The sequence below is a fragment of the Nerophis lumbriciformis genome, linkage group LG27 (assembly GCF_033978685.3).
Source record: "Nerophis lumbriciformis linkage group LG27, RoL_Nlum_v2.1, whole genome shotgun sequence".
Lineage (NCBI taxonomy): Eukaryota > Metazoa > Chordata > Actinopteri > Syngnathiformes > Syngnathidae > Nerophis > Nerophis lumbriciformis.
This window is the reverse complement of record NC_084574.2, coordinates 8,080,290-8,098,561: the sequence shown is the minus strand read 5'-3', so window position 1 is coordinate 8,098,561 and position 18,272 is coordinate 8,080,290. Positions and strand designations below refer to the sequence as shown.

The 18,272-nt window shown below is 41.4% G+C and overlaps 1 protein-coding gene across 2 annotated transcripts in view; it reads left to right on the top strand.

Moving 5' to 3' along the window:
* Positions 1-18,272, top strand: part of tbc1d9 (TBC1 domain family, member 9 (with GRAM domain)) — a 100,071-nt gene that overhangs the window by 32,772 nt on the left and 49,027 nt on the right. For both annotated transcript variants that reach the window (XM_061922913.2, XM_061922912.2), the window contains exon 2: positions 13,583-13,693. In XM_061922913.2, the coding sequence (XP_061778897.1) occupies positions 13,583-13,693 (111 nt within the window). The remainder of the gene's footprint in view (positions 1-13,582; positions 13,694-18,272) is intronic.

The following is an 18,272-nucleotide window of genomic DNA, read 5'->3' as shown; positions in this document are numbered from 1 at the left end:
AGCCGGAAGGCAAAGCTCTCAATTTACCGGTCGATCTACGTTCCCATCCTCACCTATGGTCATGAGCTTTGGGTTATGACCGAAAGGTCAAGATCACGGGTACAAGCGGCCGAAATGAGTTTCCTCCGCCGGGTGGCGGGGCTCTCCCTTAGAGATAGGGTGAGAAGCTCTGTCATCCGGGAGGAGCTCAAAGTAAAGCCGCTGCTCCTCCACATGGAGAGGAGCCAGATGAGGTGGTTCGGGCATCTGGTCAGGATGCCACCCGAACGCCTCCCTAGGGAGGTGTGTTGGGCACGTCAGACCGGTAAGAGGCCATCGGGAAGACCCAGGACACGTTGGGAAGACTGTCTCCCGGCTGGCCTGGGAACGCCTCGGGATCCCCCGGGAGGAGCTGGACGAAGTGGCTGGGGAGAGGGAAGTCTGGGCTTCTCTGCTTAGGCTGCTGCCCTAGCGACCCAACCTCGGATAAGCGGAAGAAGATGGATGGATGGATGGATCCGTGATTTATACTATATACTACATTATATTTATATATACTTTCGCAAAGTATATATCTGCAGCTTAGTGATAATGCGGTGCGGCTAATATATGGAAAAACAAGTTTTTCCTAAAACTTAGTGGGTGCAGCTTATGTATAAGTGTGCTGTATAGTCCGGAAAATACAGTATACAACTAGCTGTTTGTGTTTATTGTTAGTAACTATTGTTGCGTTTTGGACCAGTTGTTCCTCGCAGGGAATTCAAGTCACAAGTCGCTCCCAAGCTTTTTACGACACTTAAAGCTGAGTTGAAAAACCACCAGAGACAGAATAGGTATTTTGTAATATATTTGCAAAGCTTTGCAGATATACATTCACAGAGACAGCATAGAACATTCGGATCTCCCCGCTAAAATGGTCTGTCTGTCTCCTCGACCCAAAACCCTCTCCCCTCTTAAGTCGCAGGCAGTCATCTCTCTCTAGCCAAAACAAATGCTTATTATCGCTCTCTCTAACATTCCTCACTTCAAGGTTAAGCACACAGTTTTGCAGACAACCAAAAGACCACATTTGGAAGAAAAACACCAGCTGTTTTGTAATATGACAATGAAATCAAAAGAAGTAACATTTAAATTCGGACATATGTAAATATCTGCCTCCGACACTATAAAGATGAGACTGTGAAAGTGTCTTTTCAGCACGGGTTCTCAGGCCCTGATCGAAGGGCCAGGACCGGGCCGTGAGTGGGGCTGAACCGGGTTTCATAACCTCTTCGTTTGCGTCTCTTAACCACTTATGTGTCTACACTGCAAAAATTGAAATCTAAGTAAGATTAAATACCTCAAATAAGGGTGATATTTGCTTATTTTCTGTCTGATAAGATAGTTCTTCTCACTAAGCAGATTTTATGTTAGTGTTTTACTAGTTTTAAGAGTTTTGGTCCTAAATGATCTCAGTAAGATATTACAGCTTGTAGCAGTGATTTGATGACCTATATTGAGTAAAACATGCTTGAAACTTGAATATCAACTGATGCAAAGTTGTGTCATTAACACTCACAAGTATAAAACTACTTTTTTTAAGTAATAATTTCTTACTTCAAGCATGAAAAAAAAATCATAATGCCGAGCGCATATCATTATGTCAAGATAATGGCACTAGCATTTACTTCATTTAAGAATATTTTTCAACATATTGAGCAAAAAGGTCTAATTTTTTTTTCTACCAAGAAAAGTGCACTTGTTATTAGTGAGAATATACTTATTTTAAGGTATTTTTGAGTTCATTGAGGTTAGTTAGTGAGAATATACTTATTTTAAGGTATTTTTGGGTTCATTGAGGTTAGCTAATTTTACTTGTTTTGCAAAGTCTTGACAAGATGAATTTGCTTGTTCTATTCAAATAAAATACCCCTAATTTTTGTATATATTTTTTTCCTTGTTTTTGAACACTGACTTTTTGAGTGTACCAGCTTAATCGTTAATGTAAAAGGAAAGCAAACAAGCTAGACCTCAAGTTTCTGGCGCTGTAAACAAGCCGCATCTTTCACAGAACAGAATGTGAGAATGTTTCAAAAAGACAAGGATTTGTTTTGCTGGGTGTAAAAAAAGCGCTAATTATTATTATAAGGGCAAACAAATCATCACATGTTTTCAAAGATTTTTTGCCCACGGGCGATTGAAGAATGATAAAAACATGAAATGTTCAGTTACATCAAAGGTGCTTTGTTTTTCTCGTCTAATGTTTTGTGGAATTTTTGATTGGGTTTTTTCCATAAAGTGCACTCCTACTCTACAACCAGCTGAGGCGCTTTTGATGCAGTCTCAACTAGGTTTCTGCAACAGGGTATCAGCTATGCGAAGCTGAGCGATGTCCATGCAAACCCTTTGTCTTGGCAGCATAATTCTGCTTGCTTGCTTACTTGCTTAAGGCTGTCCATCGATTACGATGATGATGTTGCTCCAGTAATGGGTTATTGAGGAGGGTTTCGTATATGCCATTGCATGTGGCTGTGCAGGCCAATGCGCGACCAGCATGGTTTGCCACATGTCGGGCAGATGTAGTCCACGCTTGAGAGGGGGGCTGTAAACGTTGTTGCTTTCTCCTCTCAGTGGTCTGCTCCTGGAGATGAGCAATGCCGGCGTGACTGCAGTTGCGCCAGGTGTGGCGATCAGCAGCCAAGACTTCCAGTGCGGAAGGCTGGATAGCACAGCGCTTCAGGAGGGTTTTTATGTGGTCCTTGTAGCGTTTCCGCTGACCCCGAGGAGACCTAGAGCCTTCCTGGAGTTGGTCGTAGAGGATCTGTCGGGGGAGCCTCTGGGCGGGCATGCGGATTACATGCCCCACCCAGCGCAGATGTCTTTGCGCAAGGAACACTTGGATGCTGGGTGTTTGGGTCCGGTCATAAATATCCACATGTGGGACTCTGTCCTCCCAGGTCAGACCCAGGATCCGTTGCATGCAGCGGATGTGGTATCTCTCCAGGATTCTGACGTGCTTTTGGTAAAGGGTCCAGGCTTCCGAGCCGTATAGCAGTGTGGACAGACAAACTGCTTTGTAAACAGCTGCTTTGGTGGAAACTGTCAGGTTTCTGTTCAGGAAGACCCTGGTTTTGAGCCTACCGAAGGCAGCAGACGCTAACCCAACACGGACCTGGATGTCATTATCAATGTTACAGGTGGGGGACAGGACGCTTCCGAGGTAGGTGAAATGTGGAACGATGGTGAGCTGCTGGCCATCAATGTTGAAGACAGGCACTTCTGACTGGTGGGTAGAGTGTTGCGCAATGTTCTGTGTTTTTGAAATGTTGACCTTGAGTCCTAGGGCACTGTACGTGGATGAGACCAGGTTAAGTGCACGTTGTAGAGATTCTGGCGTGTGGCAAGGAGAGTACAATCGTCAGCATACTGAAGTTCTAGGATCTGTTGTTTTGTAATTTTAGTGAAGGCCTGGAGGCGCCGGATGTTGAAGAGACTGCCGTCCAGCCGGTACTGTATGTGGATGCCATCTGTGGTTCCCAGAGCTTTGTGTGAGAGGAGGGTGACTGCTGAGAGAAAGAGGTTGAATGTGACAGGGGCTAGGACACCTTCCTGCCTGACCCCGACTTTCACATTAAAAGAGGGGGATTGCTGGCCTCCAATGCGGACACAGGCTCGCATTCCATCGTGTAGTTGTCTCAGGATGTTGAGGAACTTTGGCGGAATCCCCAGCCTTCCCAGTTAGAGGAGATTCCGGTTTACAGTGTCAAATGCCTTGGACAGGTCGATGAAGGCGATGTACAGATCCTGGTGGTGTTCCCGGCACTTTTCTTCATACTTGCCAACCCTCCCGGATTTTCCGGGAGACTCCCGAAATTCAGCGCCTCTCCCGAAAACCTCCCGGGACAAATTTTCTCCCGAAAATCTCCCGAAAATCAGGCGGAGCTGGAGGCCACGCCCCCTCCAGCTCCATGCGGACCTGAGTGACGTGTTGACAGCCTGTTCACACGTCTGCTTTCCCACAATATAAACAGCTAATGATCGGGGGCGAGTTCTTGGTTTCTTATGTGGATTTATTGTTAGGCAGTTTCATTAACGTCCTTCCAGCGCGGTAACAACACACAACAGCAGTCAAGTTTTCGTCTGCCGTAAAGCAGTTCGTCTGCCGTAAACCGCAATGTTGTGACACTTTTAAACAGGACAATACTGCCATCTACTGTACATGCATATGTGACCCACCCATAATGTGTCACATTTTTGTGTTGATTTATTTATTTTATTTTGTGGTTTGAATTCGTTTTTGGAGCTGTCGTTCCACATTTATCAGTATTCACATTGGTCAGTAGGGGGCAGTAGGGCCTTTCTTCCCAATTGAATGCTATCACCTGCAGACCGGAAGTGTCTTGTCATTCTGATGAGTGCGACCAGTCTGTGAACAATTGAAACGTCCTGTGTGCTTTTTCCTCCTGTTAGTTTTGGTGAATCAACTCACTGAATAATATCCATGTGATCTTTATAAGTTTAAGTACACATTCTATATATATATATATATATATATATATATATATATATATATATATATATATATATATATATATATAGCTAGAATTCACTGAAAGTCAAGTATTTCTTATATATATATATATCTTAACCACGCCCCCAACCACGCCCCACCCCCGACCACGCCCCCACCTCCCGAAATCGGAGGTCTCAAGGTTGGCAAGTATGCCTTTCTTGTACCTGCCTGGCTACAAAGATCATGTCACTAGTACTGCGATCTCTTCTGAATCCACACTGTGATTCAGGCAGGATGTATTTTTTTCTAGTTTTTGAACACTGACTTTTTGCAGTCTACCAGCTTAATCGTTAGTGTAAAAGTAAAGCAAACAAGCTAGACCTCAAGTTTCTGGCGCTGTAAACAAGCCGCATCCTTCACAGAACAGAGGGAGAGAATGTTTCGAAAAGACAAGGATTTGTTTTACTGGGTGTAAAAAAAAAAAGCGCTACTTATTATTATTATTATAAGGGCAAACAAATCATCACATGTTTTCAAAGATGTTTTGCCCACGGGCGATTGAAGAATGATAAAAGCTCGAAATGGTCAGTTACATCAAAGGTGCTTTGTTTTTCTCATCTACAGTTTTGTGGAAGTTTTGATTGGGTTTTTTCCATAAAGTGCACTCCTACTCTACAACCAGCTGAGGCGCTGTTGATGCAGTCTCAACTAGGTTTCTGCAACAGGGCATCAGCTATGCGAAGCTGAGCTACGTCAATGCAAACCCTTTGTCTTGGCAGCATAATTCTAATCTATACAACACAGGTTTACTGCTTTTGGAAGATGGGTACCGAAAGATTAAAAGAGGAAGAGGAAGCTTTGTACTTGGCTACAGGATTGTTTTTGAATTTGATCGTGTTTCTCAATTGTTTGGCTCTCTTCAGTCCCATGTTGGCTTATTTTGAGACTGAGTCACTTTGGTTTCTTTGTTAGTGCATTTTCCATCCATCCATCTTCTTCCGCTTATCCGAGGTCGGGTCGCGGGGGCAGCAGCCTAAGCAGGGAAGCCCAGACTTCCCTCTCCCCAGCCACTTCGTCCAGCTCTTCCTGTGGGACCCCGAGGCGTTCCCAGGCCAGCCGGGAGACATAGTCTTCCCAACGTGTCCTGGGTCTTCCCCGCAGCCTCCTACCGGTCGGACGTGCCCTAAACACCTCCCTAGGGAGGCGTTCGGGTGGCATCCTGACCAGATGCCCGAACCACCTCATCTGGCTCCTCTCCATGTGGAGGAGCAGCGGCTTTACTTTGAGCTCCTCCCGGATGGCAGAGCTTCTCACCCTATCTCTAAGGGAGAGCCCTGCCACCCGGCGGAGGAAACTCATTTCGGCCGCTTGTACCCATGATCTTGTCCTTTCGGTCATAACCCAAAGCTCATGACCATAGGTGAGGATGGGAACGTAGATCGACCGGTAAATTAAGAGCTTTGCCTTCCGGCTCAGCTCCTTCTTCACCACAACGGATCGATACAGCGTCCGCATTACTGAAGACGCCGCACCGATCCGCCTGTCGATCTCACGATCCACTCTTCCCTCACTCGTGAACAAGACTCCGAGGTACTTGAACTCCTCCACTTGGGGCAAGATCTCCTCCCCAACCCGGAGATGGCACTCCACCCTTTTCCGGGCGAGAACCATGGACTCGGACTTGGAGGTGCTGATTCTCATCCCAGTCGCTTCACACTCAGCTGCGAACCGATCCAGTGAGAGCTGAAGATCCTGGCCAGATGAAGCCATCAGGACCACATCATCTGCAAAAAGCAGAGACCTAATCCTGCAGCCACCAAACCAGATCCCCTCAATGCCTTGACTGCGCCTAGAAATTCTGTCCATAAAAATTATGAACAGAATCGGTGACAAAGGGCAGCCTTGGCGGAGTCTAACCCTCACTGGAAACGTGTCCGACTTACTACCGGCAATGCGGACCAAGCTCTGGCACTGATCATACAGGGAGCGGACTGCCACAATCAGACAGTCCGATACCCCATACTCTCTGAGCACTCCCCAGTGCATTCTATTTCGGGGAAATATTTGCGGGCAAACAGACTAGTTTGTTACACGTACAATGGCCGTACAATAACAAAGACAGGGTAGAAAAAGCGGGGGCAAGATTTTGTTGGAAATTTGAGTTGACTCTAGGGATGTAACGATAAACGGTATAATGATAAACCGCGGTAAAACTCCTCACGGTTAGTATTATCGTTTTGAATTGAAATGATTGTAAAACCGTGATTGACACTTTGATTAACTAAAAGACATTGCCCATTTTCTGGAGAAGCAAGTGGGCTCTACCTTGCTAGCCAGCTTAAAGGATAGCATGAAAACGAGAGACATTAGCCACGTTTACATGGGCAAAATATATTTCATCTGATCATAATTTGGATTAGATTGTTTCTGTGTACATGGATTTTAAATTATCCGATTATGTCATGAATTATCATGCATCACACCTTAAATCGGAATACTTAAATTTGACATGCGCACCATATACCGTAAAAGGAAAGGTGTGTTATTTTTTGTGCTATGGCGCCATCTTTCATACGAGTTCGCTCACTGCAGGTGCTGAAAAAGCATTGTCTGCCGCTGTAAACAAACATGGCTTTGTGCATTTCTGCTTGTCCGACATTGTCACTGTATTTATTTATCATTTTTTTCTTCGATTCACTACTTTTGTTTTACCTCTCTTTTTGAAAGGGAGCTGTTCTGTGCCATTTATGTTGCGATATGTATAGGTTGTCGTGTGTCTTCATATTACGACATTATGTGTACGTGCCTGAGGCTAGCAGTTAGCACTTGGAGTAGCTGTCAGGTTGTGAATAAAACAGCTCGGTTGAGACACTCCAGACCAGGGATGTCAAACATGCGACCCGAACGGGTTTAATCCGGCCAGCAAGATGAGTTTGCTAAGTGTAAAGGAGCTGCATTTTTAAATGAAAGAAACTCCTACACCTAATGTGTCCACTGGATGTCGCAATAGCAATTCTGTTAGGCAAGCAAATTGTTTATACCGAGGCCGAGCAAGCTAGAGGTACACAGTATGGTGGGGCTGTGGCTACCTCCCCGTTGACTCAACGTAAAGCCTGCCATTTTACATCTTTTACTTTGAACACATCGTGCTTTGGCACCCTCATTTCCACAACATGTTTCTGTGAAAAAGGCGAACAGTGCAAGCAGAGTGCACAGTGTTCCAAGAAAAATATTCATCCTCCTATTTGTTTGCGGAAGTGAATGGGAAACCACATAAGCAACTCAAACCTCTTGAATAATTTCTACCTCAGTTTGTATGGTTTGTTGCGTTAGCAGAGGATTAATATGTGGAAATGACAAATGAGGTAATTAATGCCTACAAGAGTTATTTATGTATTCTATATGTTGTTCAATCCCAGATAGGCTTACAGTTGAATGGCTTTGTGTTTTTCATGGTGCTTTTACAGCTTCACCAAATGTTTTCCTCATAATTTTGAACTAACTTGAAGTGTTTTGGCAAGAGAATTGACATTTTCAGAATGTGCTTGTTATATTTTGGGCAAAAGATTTTACAAGTCCGGCCCACGTGGGAATAGATTTTCCTCCATGCGGCCCCTGAGTTAAAATGAGTTTGACACCCCTGCTCCAGACCAGACTTTTGTTTTTGCCAGTCTCTGATTACCGTATTTTTCGGAGTATAAGTCGCACCGGCCGAAAATTCATAATAAAGAAGGAAAAAAACATATATAAGTCGCATTTTTGGGGGAAATTTATTTGATAAAATCCAACACCAAGAATAGACATTTGAAAGGCAATTTAAAATAAATAAAGAATAGTGAACAACAGGCTGAATAAGTGTACGTTATATGAGGCATAAATAACCAACTGGTATGTTAACGTAACATATTATGGTAAGAGTCATTCAAATAACTATAATATATAGAAAATGCTATACGTTTACCAAACAATCTGTCACTCCTAATCGCTAAATCCCATGAAATCTTATATATCTAGTCTCTTACGTGAATGAGCTAAATAATATCATTTGATATTTTACGGTAATGTGTTAATAATTTCACACACAAGTCGCTCCTGAGTATAAGTCGCACCCCCGGCCAAACTATGAAAAAAAACTGCGACTTATAGTCCGAAAAATACGGTAGAAGTTTAATAACAGTCTTGTTTGATGAGTTTGTATCACAACTTGTTGCTAAAGAGGAAAAAGATAACAGGGCTGATAACACATTTTGCTGGATGATAATTGTTCCACAAAATATTATAAACATATTATTGACCGCATGATTTTAAGACTAATTAAGTTCTAATGTAATCATGAATATATAACAATATTATTGCTAGTAACCCTTATATTTCACTTTAATTTTTTACCAACAAAGAATTATGCTAAATAAATAAACAATACAAATAAAATGGTCTCTCAATTTTTGTTAGCAAAACTTGCATTTCAATAATTACTGAACATCTTGTAGTGCAGTTTTTACCAATTTGGAAAAACGTGGTTAGGGTCTTTTTGGGGGCGGGGGTCCTCCATAAATTTGGAATACTGGGTCGTCCGTCTGTGTTGATAATCTGGCTCATTTTGTTTGAAGCCAATATATTCCCACAACGGGGCAATCGTCTTTTTTCTCTTAACTCTGTCGGTGTCGACTCGCCTCGCTTCCACTCCCAAAGACAACGATTGTGGATGACTGACAAGTAGGGGTGTAACGGTACACAAAAATTTCGGTTCGGTACGTACCTCGGTTTAGAGGTCACAGTTCGGTTCATTTTCGGTACAGTAAGAAAACAACAAAATATACAGGCTGAATAAGTGTACGTTATATGAGGCATAAATAACCAACTGGTATGTTAACGTAACATATTATGGTAAGAGTCATTCAAATAACTATAACATATAGAACATGCTATACGTTTACCAAACAATCTGTCACTCCTAATCGCTAAATCCCATGAAATCTTATACGTCTAGTCTCTTACGTGAATGAGCTAAATAATATCATTTGATATTTTACGCTAATGTGTTAATAATTTCACACATAAGTCGCTCCTGAGTATAAGTCGCACCCCCGGCCAAACTATGAAAAAAACTGCGACTTATAGTCCGAAAAATACGGTAGAAGTTTAATAACAGTCTTGTTTGATGAGTTTGTATCACAACTTGTTGCTAAAGAGGAAAAAGATAACAGGGCTGATAACACATTTTGCTGGATGATAATTGTTCCACAAAATATTATAAACATATTATTGACCGCATGATTTTAAGACTAATTAAGTTCTAATGTAGTCATGAATATATAACAATATTATTGCTAGTAACCCTTATATTTCACTTTAATTTTTTACCAAGAAGAATTATGCTAAATAAATAAACAATACAAATAAAATGGTCTCTCAATTTTTGTTAGCAAAACTTGCATTTCAATAATTACTGAACATCTTGTAGTGCAGTTTTTACCAATTTGGAAAAATGGTTAGGGTCTTTTTGGGGTGCGGGGGTCCTCCATAAATTTGGAATACTGGGTCGTCCGTCTGTGTTGATAATCTGGCTCATTTTGTTTGAAGCCAATATATTCCCACAACGGGGCAATCGTCTTTTTTCTCTTAACTCTGTCGCTGTCGGCTAGCCTCGCTTCCACTCCCAAAGACAACGATTGTGGATGACTGACAAGTAGGGGTGTAACGGTACACAAAAATTTCGGTTCGGTACGTACCTCGGTTTAGAGGTCACAGTTCGGTTCATTTTCGGTACAGTAAGAAAACAACAAAATATACAGGCTGAATAAGTGTACGTTATATGAGGCATAAATAACCAACTGGTATGTTAACGTAACATATTATGGTAAGAGTCATTCAAATAACTATAACATATAGAACATGCTATACGTTTACCAAACAATCTGTCACTCCTAATCGCTAAATCCCATGAAATCTTATACGTCTAGTCTCTTACGTGAATGAGCTAAATAATATCATTTGGTATTTTACGGTAATGTGTTAATAATTTCACACATAAGTCGCTCCTGAGTATAAGTCGCACCCCCGGCCAAACTATGAAAAAAACTGCGACTTATAGTCCGAAAAATACGGTAGAAGTTTAATAACAGTCTTGTTTGATGAGTTTGTATCACAACTTGTTGCTAAAGAGGAAAAAGATAACAGGGCTGATAACACATTTTGCTGGATGATAATTGTTCCACAAAATATTATAAACATATTATTGACCGCATGATTTTAAGACTAATTAAGTTCTAATGTAATCATGAATATATAACAATATTATTGCTAGTAACCCTTATATTTCACTTTAATTTTTTACCAAGAAGAATTATGCTAAATAAATAAACAATACAAATAAAATGGTCTCTCAATTTTTGTTAGCAAAACTTGCATTTCAATAATTACTGAACATCTTGTAGTGCAGTTTTTACCAATTTGGAAAAACGTGGTTAGGGTCTTTTTGGGGGCGGGGGTCCTCCATAAATTTGGAATACTGGGTCGTCCGTCTGTGTTGATAATCTGGCTCATTTTGTTTGAAGCCAATATATTCCCACAACGGGGCAATCGTCTTTTTGCTCTTAATTCTGTCGCTGTCGACTAGCCTCGCTTCCACTCCCAAAGACAACGATTGTGGATGACTGATAAGTAGGGGTGTAACAGTACACAAAAATTTCGGTTCGGTACGTACCTCGGTTTAGAGGTCACAGTTCGGTTCATTTTCGGTACAGTAAGAAAACAACAAAATATACAGGCTGAATAAGTGTACGTTATATGAGGCATAAATAACCAACTGGTATGTTAACGTAACATATTATGGTAAGAGTCATTCAAATAACTATAACATATAGAACATGCTATACGTTTACCAAACAATCTGTCACTCCTAATCGCTAAATCCCATGAAATCTTATACGTCTAGTCTCTTACGTGAATGAGATAAATAATATCATTTGGTATTTTACGGTAATGTGTTAATAATTTCACACATAAGTCGCTCCTGAGTATAAGTCGCACCCCCGGCCAAACTATGAAAAAAACTGCGACTTATAGTCCGAAAAATACGGTAGTTTGTTTACATGTACAATTTCAGCAAGTTGACTTAAGCAAGTTGAAAAACTTATTGGGGTGTTACCATTTCAGTGGTCAATTGTACGGAATATGTACTGTACTGTGCAATCTACTAATAAAAGTCTCAATCAATCAATGAATCAAAAAAAGCACTTTATATGTAGAAAGGTTTTGTTAAGAAACCATTCTGAGCTTTATCTTATTTAGTTTTTATTTTATATATGTTGACCACATTAACCCTGGCAATGGACCCTGTGTGTATATGTAGGTTTTGCCATTGTTTACAAATTTGGTAAATAAATAACCCAAAAATGTATATTTTGTTGTTTTCCTACTGTACCGAATATGAACCGAACCGTGACCTCTAAAGCGAGGTATGTACCGAACCGAAATTTTTGTGTACCGTTACACCCTGAGCTGATTTTTTTTCTACAAAATAAACATCCTCCAATACAGGCGGTTCTATATTTATTGACACCTGCAACCTCGACTGACTGAACTATCGCTGTGGTCAACCCGCAGTGAGAGTGAAAGTGAGTCTGCTGTTAGTCGCTTTGGAGGGGGTTTTCCCCAGCATTTTCATTTTTTTTGTTTTATTTTATGCGTGACAAAACACCTTTTTGTTTCATGGGATGCAAAGTGATTAAACTGCATTATGTCGTTAGCCTTTGCGCCTTTACGACTAAACCTTCGCCATCCATCTCCCCGGAGCCTGATGAGAATAAGCTGCTGTTTGCTCATGTGTAGGGCGTACTGTATGGCAGGAAGCACGCCAACAATATGCATGTCTAATTCAGGGTCATTTCGTTCCACCGCTTTGTCTTCATTCTACACAAGTAGCGCACGGGAAAGATAAAGCGAGGCAAATACCAAATAGAAGACGGCGATCAGCAACACAAGTCTTTTTCTAGCAACAAAACACAATGGCTTGCATTTATATGGGCAGCGATAATTGAGTTTATCCTCATTAAAACCACATTTGGATTATTGTGTTCACGCTTAGTCATAATCCCCTTTTGCATGTTGCGCAACAGACCAACTGCACACTTTATTAGGCACACCGACAACGTTGTATCCAAAAGTTAAACTATTATGCTATTATACAAACATGGGGTCTGTTTCAAATATTGAGATGAGGGTCTTTAATTTGACCTGCTGTTGTACTCTGTCTCAAAGTATTAACATGTGCTCAATGTTTCCTTACCATTGTTGCTATTTTGTCTATTACCATTGTTGGTATGTTGTCTACCGTATTTTTCGGACTATAAGTCGCTCCGGAGTAGGGATGTCCCGATCCAGGTTTTTGCACTTCCGATCCGATACCGATATTGTTTTTGCACTTCCGATCCGATACCGATACTGACCGATACCGATACTGGCCTATCCGAGCATGTATTAAAGTTTAAAGTTATTTAGCCTACTTAGTTGTCAGGCCATTATCGGTCAGTATCGGTATCGGTCAGTATCGGTATCGGATCAGAAGTGCAAAAACAATATCGGTATCGGATCGGAAGTGCAAAAACCTGGATCGGGACATCCCTAATTCTCACTAATAACAACTGTACTACTACTATATGAGTACGTATTTTCTATTGTTTCATTGAAAATAAAACAGCAAAGTCCATTTGGCTGTCATCTGTTTTAATTATGAGACACAATTGTGTCAAAGTCATTTTTTTTTTTCATGCTTGAAATAAGAAATTATTACTTTAAAAAAGTAGTTTTATACTTGTGAGTGTTGATGACACAGCTTTGCAACAGTTGATATTCTAGTTCCAAGCATGTTTTACTCAATATAGCTCATCAAATCTCAGCAACAAGCTGTAATATCTTACTGAGATCATTTCGGACCAAAACCCTTAAAACAAGTAAAACACTTTAACATAAAATTTGCTTAGTGAGAAGAATTATCTTATCAGACAGAAAATAAGCAAATATCACCCTTATTTGAGATATTTAATCTTACTTAGATTTCAGTTTTTGCAGTGTATACATTGCTTCAGCATTGTATTTGTGTGTTGACAGGTTTGCTGGTGGGAACCTTGGACGTTGTCCTGGATTCGAGTGCCCGAATGGCCCCCTATAGGATTCTGTACCAAACCCCGGACTCGCTGTCCTACTGGATCATCGCTCACGGTGCGTCAACTCGCCGTTTAGGGTTGCAGTTGTTGAAAGGAAGGAGCCTTCCTGTCCCTCGCACACACATCCGAATATCCGCCACACATCCTGTCGTCTCCCATGTGCTCAGCCTTCCACTGCGCATTACATCATCCCCCAGTGGACTTTGAAAGGGCACGATTAACGAAGGAGTGAATGTTCACACCAAGATTTGGCCGCTTGTCTGTATTTGAATTCTGTCCTTTATGGGTGTTGACAAGAAATATACCAGGACATAATGCATTTGTTTTTCTCAAACAACACTTAATTATTGTTGAGGTAGTCTCCTCTTTTAAGCAAAAGATTCTGTAGTGGGCCTGCGGGAATTTTGGTCCATTTGTGTTTAAGATTGAGGTTTTAGGTATGCCAAAAAATTAGGGACTGATGGGCATACTTGCCAACCTTGAGACCTCCAATTTCGGGAGGTGGGGGGTGGGTGCGGGGGGCGTGGTTGGGGGCATGGTTAAGAGGGGAGGAGTATATTTACAGCTAGAATTCACCAAGTCAAGTATTTCATATATATATATATATATATATCCCTGCGACCCCGAAGGGAATAAGCGGTAGAAAATGGATGGATATATATATATATATATATATAAAAGAAATAATTGACTTTCAGTGAATTCTAGCTATATACATATATATATATATATATATATATATATATATATATATATATATATATATATATATATATATATATATATATATATAGCTAGAATTCACTGAAAGTCAATTAAGAAATACTTGAATTTCAGTGTTCATTTATTTACACACATACACACACACATAACACTCATCTACTCATTGTTGAGTTAAGGGTCGAATTGTCCATCCTTGTTCTATTCTCTGTCACTATCTTTCTAACCATGCTGAACACCCTCTCTAATTATGCATTGCTGTGTGGCACGCACATCAAATGCACTAGATGGCAGTATTGTCCTGTTTAAGAGTGTCACAACATTGCTGTTTACGGCAGACGGACTGCTTTACTGTAGACCTTCTTTATATTGTGGGAAAGCGGACTCAGGGCCGAAATTCAGGCGGAGCTGGAGGCCACGCCCCCTCCAGCTCCGCCTGAATTTCGGGAGATTTTCGGGAGAGGCGCTGAATTTCGGGAGTCTCCCGGAAAATCCGGGAGGGTTGGCAAGTATGCTGATGGGTCCATGTCCATACAAATGCGGATACTTTTAAAATGTCCACACGCAAACATAGGTTGTTGTCTAAAGTAGAGCTTTTGGGAAACCCTGGCCAGAGAAGAGAGTGTTTGTGTGGACCGGTGAAATTCGTAAAAATTTGTGTCATAAGAAATGTACAACATGATTTCATGTTTTTAGTCCCTACTTAACCACAGAACATGAAGTTACTGTCCTATGATATCAATTGTGCGCAAATTGATTATGGTTAGGGGTGTAACGGTACGTGTACTTGTATTGAACCGTTTCGGTACGGGGGTTCTGGTTCGGTTCGGAGGTTAAAGTTAAAGTACCAATGATTGTCACACACACACTAGGTGTGGTGAAATGCATTTGACCCATCCCCTTTGATCACCCCCTGGGAGGTGAGGGGAGCAGTGGGCAGAAGCGGTGCCGTGCCCGGGAATCATTTTTGGTGATTTAACCCCCAATTCCAACCCTTGATGCTGAGTGCCAAGCAGGGAGGTAATGGCTCCCATTTTTATAGTCTTTGGTATGACTCGGCCGGGGTTTGAACTCACAACCTACCGATCTCAGGGCGGACACTCTAACCACTAGGCCACTGAGGAGGTGTACCGAACGAGTTTCCACACGGACATATTAAGTAGCGTAACGCACGTTGTGTAAACAATGCACACCGAGGCACAACACACGGCATGCTAGCAGCTAACGGGCTAGGATAGACTGACCATACGTCCTCTTTTCACCGGACATGTCCGCTTTTGCGGAGCTGTCAGGGCGGAGTTTCTTAAATGCCTCAAATGTCCGGCATTTTGAGTTAGGGTTGCGTGAATTTTCAATATACCGTATTTTTCGGAGTATAAGTCGCACCGGAGTGTAAGTCGCACCTGCCGAAAATGCATAATAAAGAAGGAAAAAAACATAAATCGCACTGGAGCCCGGCCAAACTATGAAAAAAAACTGCGACTTATAGTCCGAAAAATACGGTAAGTTCAGGGTTAAGAAGGGGTTAAAAACAAAACTAATTGTGCACACAGCTGCATTGGTGGGGGAGGGGCAGAGAGAGAGAGTTATGATAAACAAACAGCAGCATTGGTGAGGGAGGGGCAGAGACAGAGAGAGAGAGAGAGTTATGATAAACGCGCATGCGTCGCCAGGCTCTGCTTTTTATCCATAGATTTATCACATTGAATTTTTTATTATCTATAGCAGGGGTGTCAAAAGTGTGCCCCGGAGGCCATTTGCGGCCCACAGCTAATGTTTTAAAGGCCCACGGCACATTCTAAAAATCCTATTAAAATAAACAAAAACATAACAAAAGTGAACTAAAAAAGCTTAAAGGTTAAAGGTAATTTAGAAAAAGTTGCAATGTTGACTAATAAAACAAAGCTGGGTTTTTTTTCTTTCAAACTGTCATTGCTCAAAACATAATATTGAATCAAAATCAATGTTATTATGAATTATTGACCTAGCCAAGGTTCCCATTACTTCACATCAAATATTCCACTAAGAAAAATATTTTTGGTGGGAGATTTTGCAAATTTGGTAAATAAATAACCCAAAAATGTATATTTTGTCGTTTTCTTACTGTACCAAAAATGAACCGAACCGTGACCTCTAAACCGAGGTACGTACCAAACCGAAATTTTTGTGTACCGTTACACCCCTAATTACGGTTACTATAAATTTCTTCCTACACTTTGAACCCAGCGGCCTATAAAACGGTGCGGCTACTTTATGGATTTGTCTTCGCTGAGGCCATTGGGAAAAAAAAAGTAGAAAAAAACAACAACAACCAAACAAATACGCTGAGGTGTTTTATTGTTTGTGCTATGGCGCCATCTTTTGGACGAGCTCACTCACTGCAGGTACCGCAGTGTCTTTCCACTAGTATTTTTTTTTTTTTTAACTTTTCAGTCTTCTAGCCGTCGATAGCGTTTCTACTCATATGGATTCTTCATCACTCCAAGCAACGTTTGTAAGTTTTACAGTATAACTAAAACCGTTTATATTTACTAATCCGTCCCACGTGGGATGTCTGCAGGAGTGCTTTCATGCATACTTGTACGTGCTATCGTAATGTAATGACACTATCGTTGTTAGCAGACTGTCTGTGTTATTATTATTAACTTACAACGGCATTCTTTTTGTATTGTTTCAGTTTCACAAATTTGTCAGTAAATTCACCAAGTTGTAACCGTGGAGTTATTGAATCTGGTTAGTTGATTAGAGAGCTAGTTTGTGTCATGACGACGACTTCTGTTTTGTTTGATCTGATGTTTTACTGCCGTGTTACAGACACTGTTTGTAAACAAATAAGGTATGTAAGTAAACATTTATCTGTCTGTGTAAATAACTCACATCACAATGTGTATATCTTTTGGCTTATAGTCTGGTGGTGATGGAAAAACATTTTTTTCTTCTAAAATGTTGTGGGTGTGGCTTATATCCCTTCTATGAACAGAGGCTTTATAATGCCATCCGGTTAGCTGTGGCGGCTCTTTTAAGCTTCTGATTGGACAAAATGTGCAGGACAGCTGGTGAATATGTTTTCCTGTGGACAGAAATTCTAGTTACACGTCTGTGGATGTCGATTTTTGGGGCGCCAAATGTGCATTTTGTGCTATTATCTACACTATATTGCCAAAAGTATTTGGCCACCCATCCAAATGATGAGAATCAGGTGTCCTAATCACTTGGCCCGGTGTATCAAATCAAGCACTTAGGCATGGAGACTGTTCCTACAAACATTTGTGAAAGAATGGGCCGCTCTCAGTGATTTCCAGCGTGGAACTGTCATAGGATGCCACCTGTGCAACAAATCCAGTCGTGAAATTTCCTTGCTCCTAAATATTCCAAAGTCAACTTTATTAAAAGAAAAGTGAAGAGTTTGGGAACAACATCAAGTCAGCCACCAAGTGGTAGGCCACGTAAACTGACAGAGAGGGGTCAGCATAGTGCAAAGACTTTCTGCACAGTCAGTTGCTACAGAGCTCCAAACTTCATGTGACCTTCCAATTAGCCCACATACAGTACGCAGAGAGCTTCATGGAATGGGTTTCCATGGCCGAGCAGCTGCATCTAAGCCACACATCACCAAGTCCAATGCAAAGCGTGGGACGCAGTGGTGTAAAGCACGTCGCCACTGGACTCTAGAGCAGTGGAGACGCCTTCTCTGGAGTGATGAATCACACTTTTCCATCTGGCATATCTGATGGATGAGTCTGGGTTTGGAGGTTGCCAGGAGAACGCTACATTTCGGACTGCATTGTGCCGAGTGTGAAATTTGGTGGAGGAGGAATTATGGTGTGGGGTTGGTTTTTCAGGAGTTGGGCTTGGCCCCTTAGTTCCAGCAAAAGGAACTTTGAATGCTCGAAGATACCAAAACATTTTGGACA